Source organism: Falco rusticolus, chromosome 1 (assembly GCF_015220075.1).
Source record: "Falco rusticolus isolate bFalRus1 chromosome 1, bFalRus1.pri, whole genome shotgun sequence".
Lineage (NCBI taxonomy): Eukaryota > Metazoa > Chordata > Aves > Falconiformes > Falconidae > Falco > Falco rusticolus.
The window spans coordinates 122,486,030-122,509,764 of record NC_051187.1 but is presented as its reverse complement, the minus strand read 5'-3'; the positions used below and the strand labels follow the sequence as shown (position 1 = coordinate 122,509,764).

Genomic DNA, 23,735 nt, shown 5'->3' with positions numbered 1-23,735 from the left:
ATTGACCAAAATTAGGCAAATGAATAGGGGGTCTGTCGGCGATCCCGCTCGCAGGTGACACCGAATAATGCACTCTCGGACCAGCTGCGATCCCCTCTTTATTTGCCCCTCTTTTCTTTGACCCGCATTATTAAAATTTAGGCCCAATGAAACTATTCATACTTTTCAATGGGACATTTTCCTATAGGATAATAGGCTACAAATTGAGCCTCTCCAAAGGAGAGGGGGGGAGCAGGGGGGGTAAAACAACAACGCACAGACGCGCACATCACACAAAAAAGGAGCGTCGTGTGCCAAAGGCTGGCGAGAGCCTCCCCGGGCCGGGGGAAAAAAAAAAAAAAAAAAAAAAAAAAAAAAAGAGGGGGGGGAAGAATATCGTGTGCCAGCCCCCCGGTCCCACACCTGCCGGGGTGTCCCCGGCGCATAAAGCGGTGTAAACAAAAAAAGCCTCGCTGCCATCTCTTATAAAGATGGACGTGTCACCAAGTCGTGTGAGAAAAGCCTGAGAACAAACGGGGCCACTCCGTCTCCAAGGGTTCTCCCTTGAACTGGGCGGAACAGCCTATTAAGGGCTTACTTAATTACTTTAATGACTCTGGACAGGCTTTAAAATGCAGTCAGCGCCGGGGCTAAGGGGAGGGGTGGGGGGTGCCGGGGATTTGCAGGCAGGCGGCGGGGATGGGGCCGGTGGATGCGGCGAGCGGGGCGCAGGGCGCGGTACCGCGCCCTGCGCCCCGCTCGCCGCATCCACCGGCCCCATCCCCGCCGCTATTGTGGGGACCGTCACGTGTGTCCCCGAGGTCCACGTGGGGCGACACAGCTGGGCCGCCCCCGGCTGCGAGGGGGGGTGGGTGGGGGGGGAAGAAGTAGAAGAGAAGGAGAAAAAAACCCCACAACCCACCCACCAACCCCCTCATCCCTCTCTCGCCGCCTTCCACCCTGATCTTTAATGCATACATTCCCCCGGCGCCGCTCGCCCCTAATCCTATGGGATCAGCGGGCCCGTGGAGGCCCCCCGGGGTCCCCCCCAAGAAGTGATGGCTTTATAAGGGGCCCAGAGAGAGCGGGGATGCAGTGCCCACCATGGCCTCCAAGCTCAAGGAGCGGAGGGTGAGTCGCCGCCTGCCTTGCGCGCACGGCTCTTCGGAGCCTCACGGCGGACCCGGCTTTCTCACCGCCTTTCCCTTCGAAAAGCCCCCTCCTCCCCCCCAAAAAAACAACAACCAACCACACACCCTCCCTCCAAAACAAGCCTGCCCTACCGGGGCCGCCCGCGCAGACGGGGAGCCCCCGGGGTGGCGCGGAGGGGACCCGCCGCCGGAGCATCCCTCCCCGGGGCCGCGTCGCGCCTGGCGCGGGGTCGCGCCCGGCTGCCCTGGAGGGGTCGGAGCCGGGGAGCAGCTGCCCTGGGGAGGCCGGACCCGGCTGCTTTCCCCCCGCTAACGCGCCCCGTCTGTTTTGCAGAGGACGCCGGTGTCTCACAAAGTGATTGAGAAGCGGAGGAGGGACCGCATCAACCGCTGCCTCACCGAGCTGGGGAAGACGGTGCCCATGGCTTTGGCCAAACAGGTAGGCGCCGGGGGGGGGGGGGGGGGGGGCAGCCTCTGCTCCCTTCACCCCGATGCGGAGCGACGCCCCCACACACACTTCGGGGGGCGGCCCGGTGGAGCGCAGGGGAGAGGTGACGCCCGTGTCCCCCGCCCGTTGCAGAGCTCGGGGAAACTGGAGAAAGCGGAGATCCTGGAGATGACGGTGCAGTACCTGCGGGCCCTACACTCGGCGGACTTCCCCCGCGGCCGGGAGAAGGGTAGGTGGGCGGGCGCGGGCCCCACGGCCCCCCGCCGGGACATCCGCGGCGTGGGGGCGGCCCCGGCCCCAGCCTGGCCCCCGAGGGGCTCAGCTCCACCGCCCCTTCCTTTCCAGCAGAGCTGCTCTCCGAGTTCGCCAACTACTTCCACTACGGCTACCACGAGTGCATGAAGAACCTGGTCCACTACCTGACGACGGTGGAGAGGATGGAGACCAAAGACACCAAGTACGCCCGCATCCTGGCCTTCCTCCAGTCCAAAGCACGCTTCGTCACGGAGCCGCTCTTCACCTCCCTGGGCTCCCTCCCGGAGCCGGACTTTTCCTACCAGCTGCACCCCGGGCCCGAGTGCCCCGGGCACGGCCACAGCCCCGGCGACGCCGCCGTGCTCCAGCCGCCCTCGGGGGGGCCCTTTCCCTGGCACGGCGCCGGCCGCAGCCCCCCCCTGCCCTACCACCTCCCGAACGCCGCCGTGCCCCTCGCCAGCCCCGGCCAGCAGCGCAGCACCTTCCTCTCCTCCGTGCAGGGGCTGGACCGCCACTACCTCAACCTGCTCGGCCATTCCCACCCCAACGCCTTCGGGCTGCCCCCGGGCCAGCACCCGTCCATGCTATAGAGACTCGCCCCCGCCGGAAAGATCCTATTTATGACCGCGGACACTACGAGTTACGCCCGGGGAGGTTGCCGGGGGGAGGGCAGGGAGATGCGCGGGGGTCGCGGAGCGCTCGCCCCGGGGCCCGGCTCTGTCCCCGCCCGCCCCCTCGGGGGCCTGGGGCCGCCCCCGCCCGCTCCTCCTCCCGCCTCCGGGTGCGGCGCCTGTACGAGCGATCCCTTGGAATAAATGTTTATACCCGCCGCCCCTTCTTGTTTCCGGGAGCGAGCTGCCTCGGGCGGCCTGGGGGGGTCCCCAACCCACTCCCGAGCGAAACGTGGTCGGCGAGGCCCGGGGAGGCTGCTGCACGCACCGCCCGTTAGCCGTCGGAGGGGCGGGGGGTGGGGTGGTCGGTGCCGCCGGGCCCCGAGGAGAGCCGTCGGAGGGGCGAGGGCCCGGGGATGCCTCCCACGCTCCTGGGGGGCCGCGTCCGAAAGGCACCGGCACCTCCCGCGTGTTTTGCCGGCGAATTTCCCCGCGGTGCAGCTTGCTCGGAGGAGGAGAAGGAGGAGGAGGAAGGCGCAGGACGGGGCGGAGAGGGGAGGCGGCCGCTGCGGAGGTGCGGAGCGCCGGGAATAACGCAAATCCAAGCAAATCCAAGCTCCTGAGAGCGGGTCCCTCAGGACCGGCTGCCGTGGCCGGCCTCCCTCCCGCCGTGCCTAACGGGGCCGTCTCGGTCCCACCGGAACCACGCGCCCCCGTGTACCCCCGCAGCCTCGGGCAGGGGGACCCCAACCCCCCCCAACCCCCCACCCCCTCATCCGGCGTCCCGGGTGTACCCAGCGGGTCTGGAGCCGCCCAAGGGTAAATTAACTTATTCCAGTTGGGTGGGGAGGCTTTGAGGAGATTTGACCCGGGTTGTTTGCCCAGGTCACGGAATGGGCTGACCCACAATTTGTAAACCAGCCCCACGCTTTATCTGGAGGCGGACAAAAAGATCTTCATTACAATGAGTAAAAAGTAGAATGTGTATCTTCCATTTAACCTGTAAATACAGGAAAAGCTGCTATTTCAGATTAGCTGGGAAAAGGTCACCCGGCGGGATAACGCGTGAGTCAGTCGGAGAAGGGAGAGAACCCCTCGTTTCCTCGGGACACCTTCAGGATGGTAAATCCATCGGGAATCCCTCCCTTGCTCAGCGTGCACAGCGCAATAAGGGATCAGCCAAACGCATTCACCAGCAGCAGAGTGGCCCCCGGTGCCTATTATGAAAGCCCATCTCCTACAACCGTTTTCACCCCCACCGGGTGCAGAATATGGAGAAAACGCGACACGATTTTTGTTGTTCTGTGAGCGTCAAGCTCCTGTGAACCCTTTTGGGCGCTGAAGCACTAATCATATAGCGTTTTCCTGGAAATATAAGTTATTAATATATTCAGCATTTCGGTCCCTGTTAACCAAATTAAACAAAACTTTCCTTTGCTAAGTAGATTTTCTCTCTGGGATTAGCAGAGGGCCACCACGGTCAAAACTGGGGTCATTTACATATAATTTTGCAAACTCGCACTGGTCCATGACAGTCTTTGTATCGCCAATGTTGTTGCTATTCTGGATTTTTTTCTTTCCCCTTTTCATTTTCATTTAGCTGTGGAGGATAAACCCCTCTGTGGCTTTACAATGACTTTAGGATAAAAGTCTCCCCCCTCCGCCCGTGCAGGGCTCTGAGCTTGCCCCCCAGCCCTGCAGACCCCAGCCTTCGCCCCCCAAATTATTTTGGCATCTGCTAAAAGCTGGCATTACTGCACAGCTCCCATGGCGCTCCGCAGGCTTCCTTCCCCCTACGTGGGTGCAGAGCGTGGCACATCCTCACAGGCACAGGGTTGCAGAGCTCCCTGGGGACAGGGATCCCCTGTGTTTTGACAGTGGTCCAACTCATTTGTGTTTATTTTATTTTACATTTCTGTGCCTGGAGGGTGGAGATTTTTAGCTGGTTTTCTCCTGGGCTTACTTTAGTTCTGCCATGAGCATCACCTGGCAGGTCTGGTGGGAGCAGGTAGGAGATGGATGTCACCTGTGCTGGGCCAGTTAAAAGCCGTATCTGGTTCCAGATGGGGTGCCTATCTGGGCTGTCTGTGTACATCTTGCTACACGGTAGTGCCATTTACTGCTGTCTGGCAGCAGCTAGCACAGGAACAAACACAGGGGTTTTGTTCCTGAAAATAAACTGCTTTAACTCCCAAAGCCCCCAAAATACTAGCTTCTCTGTTACACACCTGCTTGGCTAAAAATCTCAATGATTAATGACTTGCTGCTCAGAGGACTGTTCAGAACTCTTTTTTTTTTTTTTTTTCTTTTTTTTTTTTTCTTCTCCTGGTTTTGCACCAGCACCTGGGGGCTTTGGTGGCAGTGCCACGCTGTGGAGTTTCCAGCTTTGCAGACAGAGCCCATGCCACAGAGCACAGTCCCCGAGTACATGTCAACACAGCGATTTGGGGGGCAACTTATCAATCGGGTCACTCGCTGATGAGAAAAGAGTATTTTTATTTTACTTTGCATCAGTGACCTTGCTCACAACATCGGACCACAGTCACCACGTCTGTAGGGGCTGAGCCATGTGTTGGGAAGAAGCAGCTGGGGGCGGGAGAGGTTCCTCTGCTGAAGCCTCTTAATCACAGATGTGTTCCAATAGCAATACGCATGATAGCTGGCTTCTTAGTGGTATGGCTACGATCCCTTTCCAATTGTACCAAAGATCCTGTAAGTCTTCCTGTCCCTCTGCTGCTGTTCCTCAGGGTCAAAGGTAGCCTAGGGTAGCCTGCACGATTTGACCGGGGTCATACCACAAGTGCTGAGGAGAGCAGAGGGTCTCAGGTGCCAGGGTTAATGACCACCCTGCCCAGCTCAGCTTCTTGCCCTGCTAACATGTGCTCAGAGAGTTAAATAGTGCCTAGAAGCCCAGATGGGTGTTCTACCTTCATAAAGTGACTCAAGCGTAACAGGAGACTTTCTGCTTGCCAGTGGCTCTTGGGAACAGCCTGCGTATCACTGCTGAAGCAGCTGCACGCTTGTCCAGCAACCCCTTCACAAAGGCAGTCTTTTGGAAGGAAACCCTCCAGCCAACAGTTTCATATTCGCTGAGATGCAGCACCTTATCTCACAGATTTGCCTCCTGCCTTGCATGAGTCCATCCCCTCTCATATCACCACGTTTATTTCTAGCAAACTTGCCCACAGATTGCGTAAAGGCTGTTTTAGGACAGTGTCATGGTTTAACCCTGGCCAGTGACTAAGCCCCGCGCACTCCCCCCTGGTGGGATGGGGGAGAGGGCTGGAAGAGTAAAAGTGAGGAAACTCAGGGTTGAAATACAGTTTAATGGGTAAGGCAAAAGCCGCGTGTGCCAGCAAAGCAAAGTGAGGAATTCACTCCCCACGTCCCAGGGCAGCCGGGCTCCGTCACACGTAACGGTGACTTGGGAAGACAAGCGCCATTATGCCGAATGTCCCCTCTTTCCTTCTTCTTCCCCCAGCTTATATATACTCAGCATGACATCATATGGTATGGAATATCCCTTTGGATAGTTTGGGTCCACTATCCTGGCCGTGTCCCCTCCCAGCTTCCCGTGCCCCCCCAGCCCTCTCGCTGGTGGGGCCTGAGAAACTGAGAAGTCCTTGACTGAATATAAACATCACCTTGCAACAGCTAAAAACATCAGTGTGCTATTAACATTGTTCTCACACCAAATCCAAAACACAGCACTGCACCAGCTACTGAGACGAAAATTAACTCTATCCCAGCTGAAACCAGGACAGAAAGGAACACTGGATTCTCTTGAAGAGAAAATGTGATTATGGAAGATGTACAAGAAAGGCATTTATACATATATATATATGTATATATATAAAAATAAGGTTACAGCTCTGATACCTACCCACATCCCATACTGCATGCAGAGTGGCATGTTAAAACAAACAGAACTCATTTTCAAAGGTAGGAGAGAGCAACGCTGAGAACAGTTGCATAAAATATCAAATGTGAGGAAAGAGGAGTAGTTTTGAAGAATCAAACTCAGAATATTAAATGCAGTTCAACTTAGATTGTTTTACATTCATCTTCAAGCTACAGCAATTGAAATGTGCCTTGTTTCATCATTAGTAATACAGTTAATTAGGCTGAAAAAAAATACTTTCGCTAACAAGAAATCTAAACTTCTGCAATATGCTCTGAAAAGTTTAAAGGCAATTTTTAATTACCTTAAGAATACAACATCTCAAAGCACATCTCTAGTTTACATGATGATTGCGTAATTTAAAAAAAAGGCTTTTTTTTTTTTTTTTGGCTCTCTCTCTTTCCTCTTCCTCAACAGGGAATTTATGACAAGGTCTATGACTCAGTTGTTATGATTTTCGTGAACATTACGAAGGCAGTTTTACCCCTGCAGCGGGCTTAACCCGGAGCACGTAGAAGGATTTACACCAGCTCACTTTGTGGTCCTTTATGTAGAGAGTATCTCAAGTCTCCTGCTAGCTTTGTGGAAACTAGGCAGCTCCTGAACTCTGAGCTCATCTCTGTCTCTTGTGAATTCCAGCACCAAAATTACACTTTCAGTCCTGTGAAGGGTGCAGGCATTTGGAGTAGGGTGCAGTCCAACAGAAACCCTGAAGACCAGGATTATGGCAGAAAGCACTTTCGCTCTGATTCAATAGCCTGTGCCACCATCTCCCACCCCTCAGTTCCTAGCCTGAGGCTTAGACATTCTTCTAGGACGTTGGAGTCTTAGGGATGAAGTCTCTGAGGCTAAAAACTGGCTGTCCCTCTCCCTCTTTGCAAGTGCCTGCTCATAACCACTCTGTAACTTCTTAACACTTAAAGCAGCTTCTGTTGTCTATGAAGAAAACGCCATGCCCTGGTTCTCTGAAAGGAGAGATTAGATGGTAGCCCAGCTGGAGCTGCTTGGATCTCAGGGCATCAAGCTGAAGGATACAACCAACCTGGAGTCCTAAGCACGAAGCTGTGGCAGGGTTTCAGTTGCTTTCTTCATGCCAGGCAGGAGCGGGGACTATGGCTTTCACACCTCCATTCTCCACCTCTGGAGGTACATGTGGCCTGTGCACCATGTGTATACTACTCTTACTACATACATAGGAAGCCTATACAGGCCCTCTTCCATAGCACAGCTGGATTCAGTTTAGGTTTTCTTGGTATTTCCTAGTCTAGCTTGGTTGTTCTTTGCTTAAATGCGGCTTTGTTAGATAGATCTTCATAACTTCCCATACGTACTACAGGAGCGCCATCCTAGGGGACGGATTCACAGAGATTAGCCCTTAAAGGTCAGTCTTTTATGACTAGGATATAGGATCAGTCTTCTTTTCTTTTTTTCCAAAAAATAAAATGTCCTTTAACTTAGCCTAGGGCAACCTCATGGCTTGATACAGACAGGTATTTGATACACCTGTACAACCTTACTACAACAGATGATGCCACTATACCTGGGAGTAAAAGTTAGGGTACAGACTTTTTCTACCAAAGATGGTAGGACAGAAATAACTTACCCGTATGATCAAAACGACTGCTGGGTTTTCAGGACTGGGGTCTTGTTATCATGGTATTGTTATCTTGATACTGTTACCAGGAATAACAGAACCTGTGGAACAAAACCTGCATAGCCTCAGTTTCAAAAAGAGAAAAGTGTAACAGGGATCAATGGTGTTCACTGAGCACAGATTACAGAATTTCAAGAACCTCAGGAAACCCTGAGACAATATATATTACATATAACACAACTATCTATTGGAATGTTCTAAGGGAATCGCTATAACCTGAGCCTTGCATATTCTGCTAAAAAAATCCCTTTTTATCATAGGATGTAATAATAATTTTTTCTGTGCCACAAAATTTTTTCATACAGTGCCTTCTCCCCTCTTCAAAAATGAGAAAAAATATGTGTTGGAGTTTTATTACTGAAAGTGTTGTAAATTTTCTTTGATGTCTGGAGAAGGAGAGAAAGTAATTGGAAACAGAGCAAGAGCAAGAGTAGTACATCCTTTGCTTCATAATGCCAAAACCTGTAAGACAGCAAAGATCTATGAAAACCAGTAAAATGATGATTAAAGGTGCCACTGTTCACACCAGATTACAAATCATCATCTGCAGGAAAGCCAATATGTTAAAGCAAACAAGAGACTCCTACATGCTGTTACCTATGTACATATATTGTGGACCAAATCCTTCACTAGTGCAGGCGAGCAAAGCTTCCTGGAGCTCCCTGAAGATATAGCTGCTTCCATGAGGAGGTGACATGATGGACTTAGGTCAGCAGAGAGCTTCCCAAACAGGTAAGCGATACATATTTCAGTGGCTCCTCACACTCCTTTTATTAATTTGGCTATGCAGCCACATGCTTATAAAGATGTATGGGAAGTAAATAGCCTAACATGGTTCTAAGCACACAATTACTCTGATCATGAAAGTGAAGTCACGCGTACGTGTTTTGTAAAACAGCTACAGAACAGGTCCTACTGCTTCTGGTACTCCGTGCATAAAATATTCCTCCAAGAAAAAAACAAACACAAGGTGCAACAATCTACACTTAAATGAAAGGCCAACCTCCATCTGTGTGCCTCTGCAGGAGCTAATCCAACCCTATGAATCAAAGGATCTCTCCATGGTCATCTCCTTTCCAGGTTCCAAGCAGCAAAATGGCATGCTGTTCTTCGCTGAATATTTTGTCTTCCCAAAGCTATTTGCAACCCTCCATGCTGCACCTTTGTCTCTCCTTTTCAGAAAAGCAATCTTCTCAGTAGCATCAACTTAGTCTGTTGGACGTTGCATGCGGTGAGCATCTGTGTTACATTCAGCTTTGCCTTATGCTCTTAGAAGGAGCTTCTACCACCCCTTCACAAAGCACCTTACAGGACTGAGTACGGCAAGTGATGAGTAGGAAAAGGCATGCATCCCTACCAGAAGTACAAGACATAGCTAGAAGGATAGGCAACTGGGAGAACATAAATGCTTTTGTTCTAGTCATGGGAATACTTTATGTTAATTTATAGCAGGTTTGCAAAGGGATGGTTTTTTGGCTGTGTTTCACTGGCTTTTTTATGAGCTTCTTCCAAAACGGATTTGTAATCAATTTGCCTTTTTAGATTAGGATCACATTTAGAGGGAGAATGATAAAATTCATCCTCTTCTAGCAGGATGTCACGGGGATTTGGGGACTGGAGTTCTGGAACCGAGAGGTGACCCCTGCTGCCAGCATCCAGCTACCTAAAGGCCTTTCAAAGATTCCTCTAGGCACTGTAACTGCAAACAGAAAAAAAATCAAGGTGGCAAGTTATTTCAGGAAAATGGCAACCATTTAGTAGAGCACAAAACCACTTTGAGCATCTCATCACAGCTGGCCAGGGTGCAAGGTGAGGACATAGTGTGCTTTACAGTCTGTAGGTCCACAAACGCACAGGCAGGATGCTGGCAAGTTTCATTCCTCACCAGACCAAAACCCCAAGGATGGGATGGGTCCAATGGCATTTTTTCATTCGTGTACTTGGAAAAATTATTTTGTCATAAGGCAGCATCATACCATAAAAGAAAAATCTTTCCAGTGGTCTGACAACAGAAGGACATACTGAAATACGTAAGTATGGGACTTTAACCGTTGGATGTCTCAAAGGTAGAGGTCTAAGCATGAATTAATCATTCTAAGAAGCAATCTTTCTAGTCAAGAGGGACAAACAGGCATCTCCAGAGACTGATTATAGTTTCCCCCTTAAAAATGAGCTGATTTTCCTTGGAATATATACCTTTCCCCTTTTGAAACAGGAGGGAATGCAGGATCAATAGGTCAGATTCAGATATACAAGTAGGGGAAAATTCAGGGCAGCCTGGCAAGCAGCTTAATTTATCTGCTCAGATATTTCAGAGGGGCGACACAACTCCATGCTAAAACATCACAATTAATTAAAAGAAGTTCAGCCTTCAGTGGCTCAGCCAAATAAAAACTTCTTCCATCTCACCTGCAAGACCTGTTGCTCTTTTTTTTTACAAAAAGTCCCATTTTTTGTGTCCCTGTGATGCAGACTGACGGTGTAGCAAGTCCAGCCACTGAACTGAAACAGCTGTTGAATGTTTAAGGGTCCCAGCAGCCGGTTATCCCAACTGACAGGTATTTTTAAGGTACTAGTTGCATGTACTGCTGGAACAGGTGGAAAGAATTTTGGGTGGGGAAGAACGGGTTTTCACTACTTCCCTCCAGCAAGCACCGTTTCAGACAAACCTGTTAGCCATCCGCTGAAAGCCAGTGCCCTTTCTCCCTAGCCTGGTTGTCAAAATGTCAAGCTCAGAAGCTTGAGCCCCTCCACGGCACTGGTTTAGCTCCGAGATGCCTGCATAAGGGCAGCCGCGTTATTTCCCTGCCACCTTTGCCAACACGAAGCAAAGGGCTTCAGGAACTCCATGTATAAAACTTCTACATAAAAAAATCAGAAATCGATATTCTTAAATTCATGCATACCAGGGGAGAATTTTGCTATTGATTTCAATGGAAATTAGTTCTCCTCTCGCCCCCTCTCTTCTCTTCATTACAGTCACTGAAATTGTACCAGCTCTGGCTGATAACATAAGCAAACAGAATTATGCTGCGTTCTCATGAATGTACTAAGGAACTGGCATTTCATCACAAATAGACACATTATAGGATAGACAGCATTTAATCCCTTTTTCAGAAAAAGAATTAGTTGGGTTTTTTTTAGGATTCATCATCAGCCAGTTTTGCTGCTGAAGCTTGTGCTTCATGCATTTTAAAAAGAAAGCTTATCTTTACCCAGGTGCTACTTCGCTGCTGAAACCCCCTACTCATCCAGTTTCGTTACATTTCTGGAACAGCGCACCATGTTTCACGACCACCATTTTTTTCCCACTGAAGTAAATTACATTTGCCCATAGCCTGGCCACCAGGATGTCAGGATCACAGCCGAGCTTTTTCATGATGTTGTTATCAGCTCCTTTTCAGAGCGGACAGTGCTTGGCAATGGGAAAACGTGCACAGCTCAACGAGTAGCCAAATGTCACATGAACTCCTGAAAACTGAATGTGTCGTCCTCCTTTGTAATTAAAGTTTCTCAAGATTGCAGAGTTCCCATGCTGTTTCAGACTGGATGTCAAATCTTCCTGCAATACACCAAAAGACAAAATGTAATGGCACTAAAATGAACAGTGAGAGATAATGACTATTTTGAAGAAAAATAGGAAGTTATTCTAATTATTAGCCAAATAACTGGGGTACTTAATTGGTGAACTCCTAGCAAAGTCATTGGTGCCTTCAGAAATTTTTCTAAGGATGATAGTTTTGTGCTGACAGACATCAGACTGCTGAAATGATGCTTGCTTGGATAGAAAATACTCTGAATGAGAGATAGTGAGTGGATCTCCAGGGATATCACCACTCAGCAAGTTTCTACCTTATTTTTTTTTTTATTCTTTCTGAGGCCATATGTCTTACTACTTCAACAGAAGATACATGATCTCCTGTGTGAGACACCAAGAATTGATTTCCTCTAAATCTTCAAAGTCCTCTTTTATTGCTGGGTAGTGTTTATTCAGTAAGCTTTTCATACCCCTGAACAGCTTGAAGCAGGGAAGGAAACCGATGCAAAAAGTTATAAACAAGACTCTGCCTGTTATGCTGATACCATTTCTCCTTGCGATTTGTCTCCTGGTGCCTTCAGCTGCCTCTACGGATTTGATGTATCATGATGTCACAATTTCTATGTGGTCCCAATGACATGCTCCAGGATCCGCTGCAGTCTTGGAAGTTTTCCAGGAGATGAGATTACCCAGGTTACAAAGAGTGGTATGGATTTTGACAGCTACTCAGTTGTTAGTCTAGAAACAGGGAGTAGGACCCTACTGACAGAGGAGCACGAGTCAAGATTAAACACCACATTACTGCCAGCTTGCAGTCCGAAATTCCCCTCTTGTTTCTCATTCCTTCTTGTTTCTGCTATTCTTCAGACCATAATGTAGCTATTACTTCATATTATGGAGTCGATTGCATAGTTTCTGCACCATTTTACACTATATCCAACTAATCACAGCTAGAATTTATGCCAGTGGAAGGAGTAACGCAGTTCACAGTGCTGACCCTGCGAGGGTTTGCACAGCTCGGCCTTGTGCACTTGGCTTGCTTTACTTTACTGAGGGCTGCTTCTCTCCGATTTCAGAGGAACCAGATTTCAGTGGAAAACCAGGCCAAGGTAAAATGGTATCCCTGGGATTTCAGAGGAACGGACAAGTTAGGAAAAAAAAAAAAAAGTGGTCATAATGGTGCATTCTTCCCACCTAACAAGGACAATATCCCTGAAAATGGTCAGGACCGAGATCAGTGGCCACAAAACTGTCACTTGCATGCTTGGAAGTAGGACCTCAGCTGCAGCCCTGAGCTTTCCTACCAAATTTTAACCCAGAGGGATCATAGTCAGTCCTACCCCGGTGGAAGACAAGCTGCTCTACAGGACAAAGAGAGGTAGCATTGCAGCGGCAAGACACCTATTTTTCTATACTTCTGTACCTGCTCAGGGTTATCTTCCACCTACAACTTTTTGGACCTGTTTATTTTCCTTCTGTTTCCGTGCATCTTTCCCCTCTTTAGCCTCAGATCCCAGCCTGAACTGAGGTGTCCATCGAAGAGACTAGGCAGCCCTTTTCTGAAAGAGAAACACAACAGGTTTGTTCCTCCCTCTCTTTCAATGACATGACGTCTCTCCTTAACGAACGCCCCAGAGCCCAGGTAAGTGAGAAACATTCCTCGCTGTAATACCAGCCGGTACAATTTCAGGCTGGTTTTGCTCTTAAAAAGTAACCAGAAGTACGGCATTGCTGGGCAGCGCTGTTTAAGTACAGCAGACCAGATGCTGCCCCGATGTGTAACCTCTGCCAGCCCAAGTGAATGGAGGAGCCGGCAACTTTGTACATCCCTCTGAAGGGCAAGATGCCCAGATAGAATGAGTACGAGGATGCATCTTTCGGGAGCCTCTCTAGCCCGTTGGGCACGGCTCAGGAAGGCGGCTCAGGCTGTATGAGAAGAGTATTTACCTTGCTGCCCAAAAAAACCCGAGCAGCCCAGGGCATAAAGCATCCCAGCCATGGCAGGCTGTCAGGGCTGTACTGCCTTAGTCTTGCAAATCCCTCTGATGGTAATAAGGGTTGCGTGACCGAGACACTGACTTTGATTTCATATTTTAATCGCAAAGTGTGAAACATGGAGCCTGTCGGCAGCTGGCAGCCTTGCCTGCCTTTCCACCCACCCACATCCCACAGGAGCAGGGCTTCAGAGGGCAGCAGCATGCTGGAGTGTCTTCTGTCCACCACGAAGCAGAGCGTAAAGCATCTTTTAAAAAGACGAAGCATCTCCAGGTGGTTAAGGGCACGGGGCTACGGCGAACGTCTGTGGTGGGCATGACTGCAGGCCGGCCGGGTTAAAAGGGAGGCTGCCCAAATTCATCCAAGACCTGCAAATCTTGAAACACGTAAATCCTACATGCGTCAGATAAAGAAGCCAGAAAGAAAGGTGCCCCCTAATGAGTTTTTTTTGCGCTTGGGTGAGCGAAAGGGCTGCTTCAGGAGGCTAATAACTGAAAACCTTCCAGGCTTTTGTCCGGAGAAATGGCAGGCACTTTCCATCACTTTGAAAAAAAAGAAGGCCTTTCGGAGTCTTCACGAGAGATGTGGATTTTAAGGGCGACCTTAGGTCATACAGAACTAATCAAGCGAAAACAATAAGAAAATTAGACTGACAGTCAGCAAGTATCTGAGGACTTTATCAAAAAGAATTAGGAATGGACAAATTCACTGGGAGCAAAGGATCAGATCTGCAAGGTGGCATTGTGTGGCGGGATTAAATTATTTATTCATTGTTAATTTATTTATTTATGTATGTGCAAATGACCTAGCTGCTGCAGGTGCTGAGGAGTTTCTGAAAAGGCCCAGTTTTAGAGCCAAGGCTAGAATATTGGTCCATTTAACTCATTCTTTTCCTTAAGGCGATCAAACAGTGACTTTTATCTAGGAGATAGAGGAGAAAAACCATATGTGTACTGGGAATGATGCGGGGTCTGAGCAGCACTAAGTACCCAAGTATTCCAGTCTCATTCAAGAATGCTGTGCAGTTTAATGTCCAGCAAATTAGCAAATGAATGCTTATGTCAATATGTGAAAAATCCCTAGTTGGTTTAAACAGATAAAAAGCCTCTTGGGAAATGGCAGAAAATGCAGGCTTTCTCTCCCCGTCTTTTTTAAAGAAAGAAAAAGAAACAGTACTTATTAAGTTTTCCCCAAACTTACAAAAAGTTGCAGAAAACAACAACAGTCTACGTGGATGCTGGCTCTTATATACGCATGAAATATTTCCAGTGCTGTTACTGCAAAAATACAAGAAGCTTTTCCTAGGCCCTCTTTGAATCACATACTTGCTATTCAGAAGAAAACAGTTAAAATCTGGGACAGCTACAGAGCCTGTTAGATGCCATCCCACTACCCCTCTCTTAAAGGTACAGGAGGTCAAATGCCCTGGAGAAGGTCCATCTCTACGTTTTGCCCCGATTTGTAAAATCAATCCTGAGGATGAAGTCCACAAACACCTCTTGTTTTCCCTTCTCCAAATTTAACCATTAAGAGGAAAGGGTAAAAATTGTCATCTCATGTCTCCCTTGACCCAGCAGAGCAAAGCCACAGTGGGGACTCTGTGTACGACATGACCCTGGGGAAAAAAGGAACATGAGATCCCAGCATGGGGGTCGGAGGCAAGAAGTCACACATATCGAAAATGACAGCGTCACGTCAGTTAATGCCATGTGATAAGGGACTCCCGCTGGGTTTTACGTCCTTCTGCAGAGATACACTTGAAGGTTGGCTGGTAAGGAAGGTTTTTCACTAAATCCAAAAAGGAGTTGTAGCTCTTTAGGCAAGACAGACCATAATGGATTATCTTTCTTCAGGACAAGTATCAGTAAAACTGCCCCACGAGACACATCCTGAAAACAGACAGGCAGGTTTCTGCAGAATGGCATCTCACAGACTTCTGCTTTACACATGGTATTTCCCTCCTCTTGGCCATTCTTAGGCCCTCTTCCCCAAACCAGCTTTCTTTATGTCGTTTTGGAGTAAGGGCTACTAAAGAGAAAAATAGAGGGCACTTAAAAGAACAAACGTATTTAATAATACTAAATTTAAAACACTACCTCAGATTAAAAGTTCAACGAGCAAACTTCCCAGGCCACGTAAGAAGGTCATGTAGGAAGTCTGCTTCCTCCCTGAAGCCAAGAAGTCCTCCTTTCTCCCTTGAATGTTAACGTGTGAGGATGACTTTGGTCAATACGAATGCCAGCGTGTCACCAATATGCTACCGCTTACCTCCTGCTGCCCACTGAGAGCTGTGACACACGGTAACCGAGGAGCCTGCGGAGCCTCTGTCTTACTCCACGGGCTGTCGGGGTACCTTTTAAAATAGCAGGAGCCAAAAGCAGAGTTACACAGCACTGAGAGCTCAGTCATCTCAGGAAGAAGTGGCACAGGCCTTTTCTTGCTTGTCGTTTCCGATGGGTGGACTCCCAGCTCATGAGAGAAATACTTACTATCCGCATGCAAGGGCTTGATCTAGTACTTACTATGCCTGAATTGCACGTGCTCAGGAGTACTCAGCTCACTGTCGTGGTTGAACCCCAGCCAGCAACTAACATGCACTGCTGCTCGCTCACTCCCCCCCGGTGGGACGGAGAGGGGGTCGAAAGAGTAAAAGTGAGGAAACTGGTGGGTTGGGGTAATGACAGGTTAATGCGTAAAGCAAAAGCCGCGTGTGCCAGCAAAGCAAAGCGAGGAATTCACTCCCCACGTCCCCCGGGCAGGGGCTCAGCCATCCCCAGGGCAGCCGGGCCCCGTCACACGTAACGGTGACTTGGGAGGACAAACGCCGTCACTGCGAACGTCCCCCCCTTCCTTCTCCTGCCCCCAGGTGTATCTGCTGAGCATCGGCTGCCCCTTGGGCCAGCTGTGTCCAGCTGTGCTGGCTGTGCCCCCCCAGCTCCTTGTGCCCCCCCCTGCTCGCTGGTGGGGGGTGAGGGGCAGAAACGGCCTCGGCTCGGGGTAAGCGCTGATCAGCGATAAGGGGAACATCCCTGTGTTACCAGCTCTGTTTCCAGAACAAACCCATACTAGCTACTATGACAAAAATTAACTCTATCCCAGCCAAAATCAACACATTCGCCTTGTATGTTGTCTCTGACCTCAGCTACATTGACCATGTTTCTTACCTGTATCTCATAGGAAAACTTCACTACTATCTGCCTACTTCTGCTGTCGAAGTTATTAGATAAAATATTAGTATTTCCAATAGTATTACCAATATTGAAAGAAGAATACTTTCAATATTATGGTCTCTCACCTATCTCCCCACCTATTAATTTTAAGATTTCTCTGCTATTTCCTACTTTTTTCACCTTCATTGTTGGCTTCCAAAATTGCGCGGAATTAAAATTCCTTTTTTGCTGCTAATTAAGATGTTTTGATTAACATCTCCCTGATGCTTTACACAGAACAGTCAAACTGGCTGTGAGTCCTTCTTCTGTTGGGGGAACAGGCTGGCGACCTACGTAAGTGAAAAGAGCTGCCTCAAGGCAGCATGGAAATACGGCCTTGAGCTCTGCAGGCAGGGCTCAGCGCAGGACCAGAGTGGGGACAGGGGTAAAAGGCAGCCTGAACTGTCCCAGCACCCATCAGGACACTGCCAAGGGATGCCCAGGAGACCTTCCCCTTTGCTCTATGCATCTGCACTTGCCCTCTGAATGCACAGCAGCCGTTCACTAGTGTTTTCTGGCATCTGGTAGCCCAGACTGCTTCATGAAGTGGCAGTGCAGAGGGTTACACAGACACTAGATTGCTAGGTCTAAGAAATTAAATACGGGCTAACTAGAACAGGGAAACCTTGCTGGAGCTTTGCACAGCTAAGTGGGCTAAAAGCTGAATTGACACAAGCTCAGCCCAACAGAAGATTCTTCCAGGAACTTCAAGAATCTGAAGCTGAGCCTTGAACGGGATCCCATCAACTAATGCCCTTGCTGTCATTACCTACCTACCAAGTCCTATTGGATACCGTTGCTAACTACAGGATATAAAATTACTAGAGCTTTCCATAGCCTTTCATGCAGAGTACGAGACTGAGCTGAAAGAATAGATCTCGTATTTCTTACTGCTATTAAATTCCAGCTTCTTTAACATTTTGTGTTTCTTTCAGCGTCTTGTAGTTAAAAAAACTCTTTCACTTCAGAGACAAGTATGTGGACAAGTATGTAGGATGCGAAGCTGAGCCAGAAGGGCTGTGCTCTAGTCACACCTTTGCCACGGCACTTAAGGACACGTGCAGGCAGTTTCCACCTCTGTTTTCATGTAAGTCAGAGACCAGAGCACCTATTGCTTTCGGATTTAAGATGTATCACAGCTTATTATTAATAATCTCCCTTATTAGCTTTCTTAATTCTAATACTGCCATTGGCTTAAGATTTGGATCCACAGAGCCATTCTGCCTAGAGCTTCCCAGCACCCCCCAGCTCAGGCAATCAAGCCGTTAAAATCCCTTGCATTTTTACGACACAGGAGGTAAAGGACGATACCAGGGGTTTTCCCAGCTAGATTTCACACCAGCCTTCAAGGAGGCAGTGGAAGTCATACACGGGGATACTTGTTTGTAAGTAAAGTTAATTAAACATCCACAGATATTAGAAATATATCAGAAAAGGAAAATTAGAAGAGGAAGGCAGAACGGCAGCCAGGCAGTAGCATGAGAAAACGAGACTGTTCTCTGAGCCAGGGGGAGGCAGTTCAAGTACGCTCCAGGGAAGTCCTGTCACCAAGTTCAAGGTGCAGCAGCTATAGCGTAGTTGTTACAGACTTCTGGGACGTTTGCATTTTACAAATAACAGCCTTCACCACGCAAGTAGGTGTCAAGTCACCGTGAAATTAGTGTGCTATTTCTCTATACAGCTAACTGCATGGATGTTTACACCTCCTGCAGGGAGAAAAAAAAATATCGGCAATTAAAAGGTAGACTAAATGATAAGTGTGACAAAACAGAAAACGACGCCACCTTGCAAATGAAAGTTTTGTCTTTTTGACAAAAGACTTTTCCAAACAGATCCACAGATTTTACCGAAACACAAAGATTTCTTCTTAATATGAAGCAAAGTCTGTTTAAATGGATACTAACTGTTGTTAGAACAGTTTTCAGCATAAAGGCTAAAGTTAAAGGGGGACAAAAATGCAGACCATAAAAAGACGTGCACAAGCAGAACAATGGTAAGAAAGACGTTATTAAAAAATTCCTGTCAAACCTGAACAGATAGTTTGCGCTAATAAATACTTCAGTAACTGACCCAAAGAACCCCCCATCGAGTGCAGGAGGTTTGGCTTGGCTGATCAGACACTAAGCAAGGCAAACACCAAGGTGGCCACTGCAATGCAAATCTGCTCTTTGGGGTCTGGTCCATAATAACGGTTGCTACTACACAAGTGTTTTCAAATACACTTTATATTTTCCCTGCCACTCAAAACGTGCAAGTACTACTCATTGAAACCCTGAGTTAGTCCTCAGCTTCAATAGTCGGAAGGTCTGAGACACTAGAGTATTCTGAACTAGCAATGTATCCTTTCCCAGAAACACTGCTCTGCTTAGTCATAAAAAAATACAGCATTTCTGGACTTTTTGCAAATATTGTAATAGTAAACAATGTTAAACACGTGTTTCAGGAGGAAGGATGAACCTTTAATATACTTACTGTGTGGCTGGTTACAACTTCTGTATGCTTTTTTGTACAGTCTTCAGAACAGTATAGATGAAATGCACACAGCAAGAAGTTCAGACACGCAGCGGCTCAGCCCTAGTTAGGTATCGTCAGGAAATGAAACTGGCAATCAGAAAAGTGTTTGGCTGGCACAGAGATTTATTGCAGCCTTCCTCCCAAAGAATTTCCCAGTAGCCCTACAGAATTTGGTTTGGTTTACTTTCAAGGGAAGACATGGAGGAAAAGAAGTCACAGAAGCAAGAATTATTTTGCTGGATACCACCAGAACAGAGCCCCTTAAAAAGTCTACAGAAGTAATATTATTCTACAGAGACTCTGCCCCTTCCAGAGACAATATACATATTGATTCATATACTTTTATCTGCATAAGCACATGAAAATACAAGTTATATACAATCAAATACATTATTGGTCAGAAGAAAGGGCATTTTCACATTTGATACCGATTAGAAGCTGCCAGGGGGTAAAAAACCCAACAAAACTGGTAATTTTTTAAATCTTACAATAGGCTACAATAAGCTGAAGGGAAACAGCTTCACAAGGTCTCCCTGACTGCTAAGATGCTGTGTTGTTGCAAACATCCAAGAGTTAATTCAAAACCAAATGCAAATACACTGCAAGGTGTTTTGTCCAATTCAGAAAGCTGGACTAAATGATTCAAGAGTTTTGCCTAGAACCACCATCATCTTTGACACTTTTTCCATTAAGACATCCCATCTAGAAAATCTAGGAAAAAAAAAAAAAAGCAGGTATGACACCACATATTCCTGGGATGGGGAGGATTTCTTTCTCCTTCTTTACAGAGACACAGAAAGTCACAGTAGTAATTCAAAGCCACATTAGAAAACCAGCATGAAATTATGATGAAATTATATGGTGAAATAAAAGTGAAAAAAATATTTTACAGACCTCAACTGCTCTTGGTCTGTTAGCAATTCATGTGCAAGTGTTTGAAAACCAGAAACAGAAACTAACTAGTTTATTTCTGTGTTCACAGCACGTTGAATTAAAGGTTGCTGGTGAAAATTAATTATTTTTAAAGAACTGTCCAGTTGTAATAATCTAATTGTTACCAGTCACAGAGAAATGGAAGACATTCCTAAATACCTAATTCTAAACTGTACGAGTTGGTGAAACCACCCAAAGGTAATGATGGCATTATGTGTGGGATGTGTGCTATGTACTCTCGGCCCAGAGCGATTCTAGTTGTCATCATGCATCAATTGCTGAGGCAGCTGAAAGTAGTAGAGTCAGGTCCCCAGGTACAATTGTCTGCCCCTTAGGTACCAGGTCACTAATGGCAACGAGAGCAACAGTTAAGATGGCTGGTGGAGCAGGAAGAGCGAGGTGGAAGGCTTATCTGCCACTGCCACCACTCCCTGCTCTGTAAGTGCTTCAGCCCTGCAGGCTGATTTAGTTCGATTTGTATAAGACGAAGCAACTTATGAATAGAAGAATTATTTAAAAAGCCTGTACCAACATGCCGTTTACAATATGACTGCTTTAAACCTTTGGGCAGACCAAAGCAAAACTATTTGCCTGGACTAAAACTAGATCAGAACACCCTGAGATGTGCACAGGTCAGGTCCAAGCGGGACACAGCACTTCGCATGCCTCTACATTACACCGGTGGTAAAACGGGACTGGGGAAGACATACTGGAAAATGGAAAGATCTATTGTGTTTCTATTTTTGTAACAAACTCGCTTGGCATGTGCTGCTGACGGCTGCCTGCGCATCCACATGCTGGCGTCTGACAGCTCAGGAATGCAGCTGGGACGGGACAGCTCAAGCAGGACGGCAGCTCCTGTGGCTGTGCCCGGCGGCTCTTGCAGAGGCTGTGCCACAGTAAGTGTGCGACAGGCTGGAATGAGGTTGCTGTTGTGCACAGATCTCCAGCTTCGCTCGGCTCACGTCACCTGGGCATCTCGCACACCTGAGGGTGGAGGCTGGACCCTTCTGTTTGCCCCTTCATCTCCCATTAAGATTGGACTTAAACTAGTTAGGGTTTAAAATATCTTACAGCAGCCTTGAATCTTATAGTGTCATCAGCTGGAAGGGCTCTCCCTCCTCCTTTGTCACCCCCCAGCCTCACCGGGTCACTCTCCAAAACAAGGTTCAGCAGAGCCCAGTTCCCCTCGGCCACCGTCAGCTGCCCCCCGCCCCCCGCCCCATCCTGCAGCGCACAGCAAAGAGGGGCACCAGCACGAGCACTTTGCCCACCCAAGATTTCTCCGCAGAGGGGGGATGCAAACTAGAGTGGCTTTCCAGCTGTTTCATAATTCAAGATCTACCCAGCTGTAAGACGGAACAGCTAAGGTGGGGAAGATGTTTCACACGAATAAATAGCAGGAAACTTCAGGTTAAACGTGAGTGCGCTGAACGGGCTGCGAGATGGACTCTTGGTGAAGGTTATCCTCAGATACCAGCCAGCTGAACCTGAACGCTGGCAATGTCAGCGTCAGGAAATTTGGCAGGGGAAAGCATCGCTGCCCCAAATGCTGGACTCTGCCCCAGCTCCCACACCTAGAGCTGCCTGAATGCCATAGAGTTTCGCCTGCTCTTTAAAGTGCCCACAGAAGACATGTCCCACTGTATCTGACAGCATCTCAAACCTTTTCCAGCACTTCTCCAGTAATCCAACTAACTAAAAAAGAAAAAAACCCCCACAAAACCACAAACAAACAACCCTCCACACACAGAACAATAACAAAACCCAACCAGACCTCACTTTCTCACCCCGAAACATGCCGGGGAAAAGCTCGGATGACTCTGAGCTCCCGAGGAACTTACCACCAGGAGTAAATCTATCCCCTTCCTCCTCCCACCGCCGAGCCCCGCGGCTTGGGGCAGGGCCGGCGGGGCCGGGGCCGGGGCCGCTCGCGCGGGGCCGCTGCGCCCCCTGCAGCCCCGCTGCGCCCCCTGCAGCCCCCGCTGCGCCCCCTGCGCCCCCTGCACCCCCTGCGCCCCCTGCACCCCCTGCGGCCCTGCTGCACCCCCTGCGGCCCCCTGCACCCCCCACGGCCCCCTGCGCCCCCGCTGAGCCCCCCGCACCCCCTGCAGCCCCTCTGCGCCCCCTGCAGCCCCCGCTGCGCCCCCTGCAGCCCCCGCGGCCCCGCTGCACCCCCTGCGGCCCCTGCAGCCCCCCCCGCGCTCCCGCACCCCCTGCGGCCCCCCGCGCCCCCGCTGAGCCCCCCGCACCCCCTGCACCCCCTGCAGCCCCTCTGCGCCTCTGCTCCCCAGCTGCGCCCCCTGCAGCCCCCGCTGCGCCCCCTGCTCCCCAGCTGCGCCCCCGCTGCGCCCTCCGCACCCCCTGCGCCCCCTGCTCCGCAGCTGCGCCCCCTGCACCCCCTGCAGCCCCTCTGCGCCCCCTGCGCCCCCGCTGCGCCCCCCGCACCCCCTGCAGCCCCCTGCGCCCCAGCTGCGCCCCCCGCACCCCCTGCAGCCCCCCTGCACCCCTGCTGCGCCCCCGCTGCATCCCCTGTGCTCCCTGCAGCCCCACTGCGCCCCCTGCGCCCCCTGCAGCCCCTGCGCCCCCTGCTCCCCAGCTGCGCCCCCTGCGCCCCCTGCGGCCCCTGCGCCCCTTGCGGCCCCTGCGCCCCAGCTGCGCCCCCTGCGCCCCCTGCAGCCCCTCTGCGCCCCCTGCGCCCCCTGCGCCCCCTGCAGCCCCTGCGGCCCCGCAGCTGCAGCGGCCCCGGCCCCGGCCCCGCTCGGCCGCTCTCGGGCTGGCAGGGGGTGGTGGGGACGGACGCGCTGCCCCCAAACGCTTCTGCTTCTGCCCCGCGGGGAGGACGGGCCCGAGGGCGCTTTCTCAGCCCACCCACCCAAAGCGGCCCCTTGCGCTTGGCTCCACCACAAGGAACCACGATGAGTGCGTAACACGTCCTGCCGCGGTACCAAAGAAAATCGAAAGACACGTTGCAAAACCGAATTTTGATCTAAACCTCATCACAAACTTTTGGAGGAATCCGAAAGAAACGAAACCACAGATTCGAAACTTAATTTGCTGGAGAAAGCTCTGCCGAACGGGCATTCTCTGCTTTTCTGTCCGGCCCTGTGTTTCCACCTCGTTTTACAGCTGCTGTGACTGAGGTCAAGTGATATGTCACTCTGTCAGATCACACAGCGAGTCAGTGGCTCTTCCCGGATTAGAACCATTCCACACAGCCCTCTGAAAAGATTTGTAACAAATGTCAGCGCCGACCGTCCGCTGTTTAAAGCATATGTTTAAAGCTCTTAGACATCTCAGTCAAAAGGTATTGTAAATATAGGGACAAAGCTAGTAAATGCTTCACTGTGGAGTTTTAATAATGGCAAACCAGAATTTAGCAGGGATAAAAAAAACCCCACCCTTAAAACAGGTCACCTTCAGCAGGGAATATGTGCTCTGTTTTGGAGGCTTTCCAAGGCCAGGAAAGAATTTGCTTTTTTTCCTCCGGTAGCAAACAAAATGGTCAAGATGCTAGTGGCTCAGCACAGGCTGGTAAGGTCGCGGG

General features: G+C 49.6%; 1 protein-coding gene across 2 annotated transcripts; it reads left to right on the top strand.

Annotated features, from left to right (window-relative positions):
* The first annotated feature begins 1,083 nt into the window (after positions 1 to 1,083).
* Positions 1,084 to 2,600, top strand: HELT (helt bHLH transcription factor). 2 transcript variants are annotated; one of them, XM_037409279.1, is made up of 4 exons: positions 1,084 to 1,110; positions 1,465 to 1,569; positions 1,711 to 1,807; positions 1,927 to 2,600. In XM_037409279.1, the coding sequence occupies exons 1-4, from the start codon at positions 1,084 to 1,086 to the stop codon at positions 2,421 to 2,423; spliced, it is 726 nt and encodes a 241-aa protein (XP_037265176.1). In that variant the 3' UTR covers positions 2,424 to 2,600. The 2 variants fall into 2 exon arrangements, with proteins under 2 accessions (XP_037265176.1, XP_037265168.1); XM_037409271.1 differs by having other exon boundaries at positions 1,924 to 2,600.
* Positions 2,601 to 23,735: the final 21,135 nt, after the last annotated feature.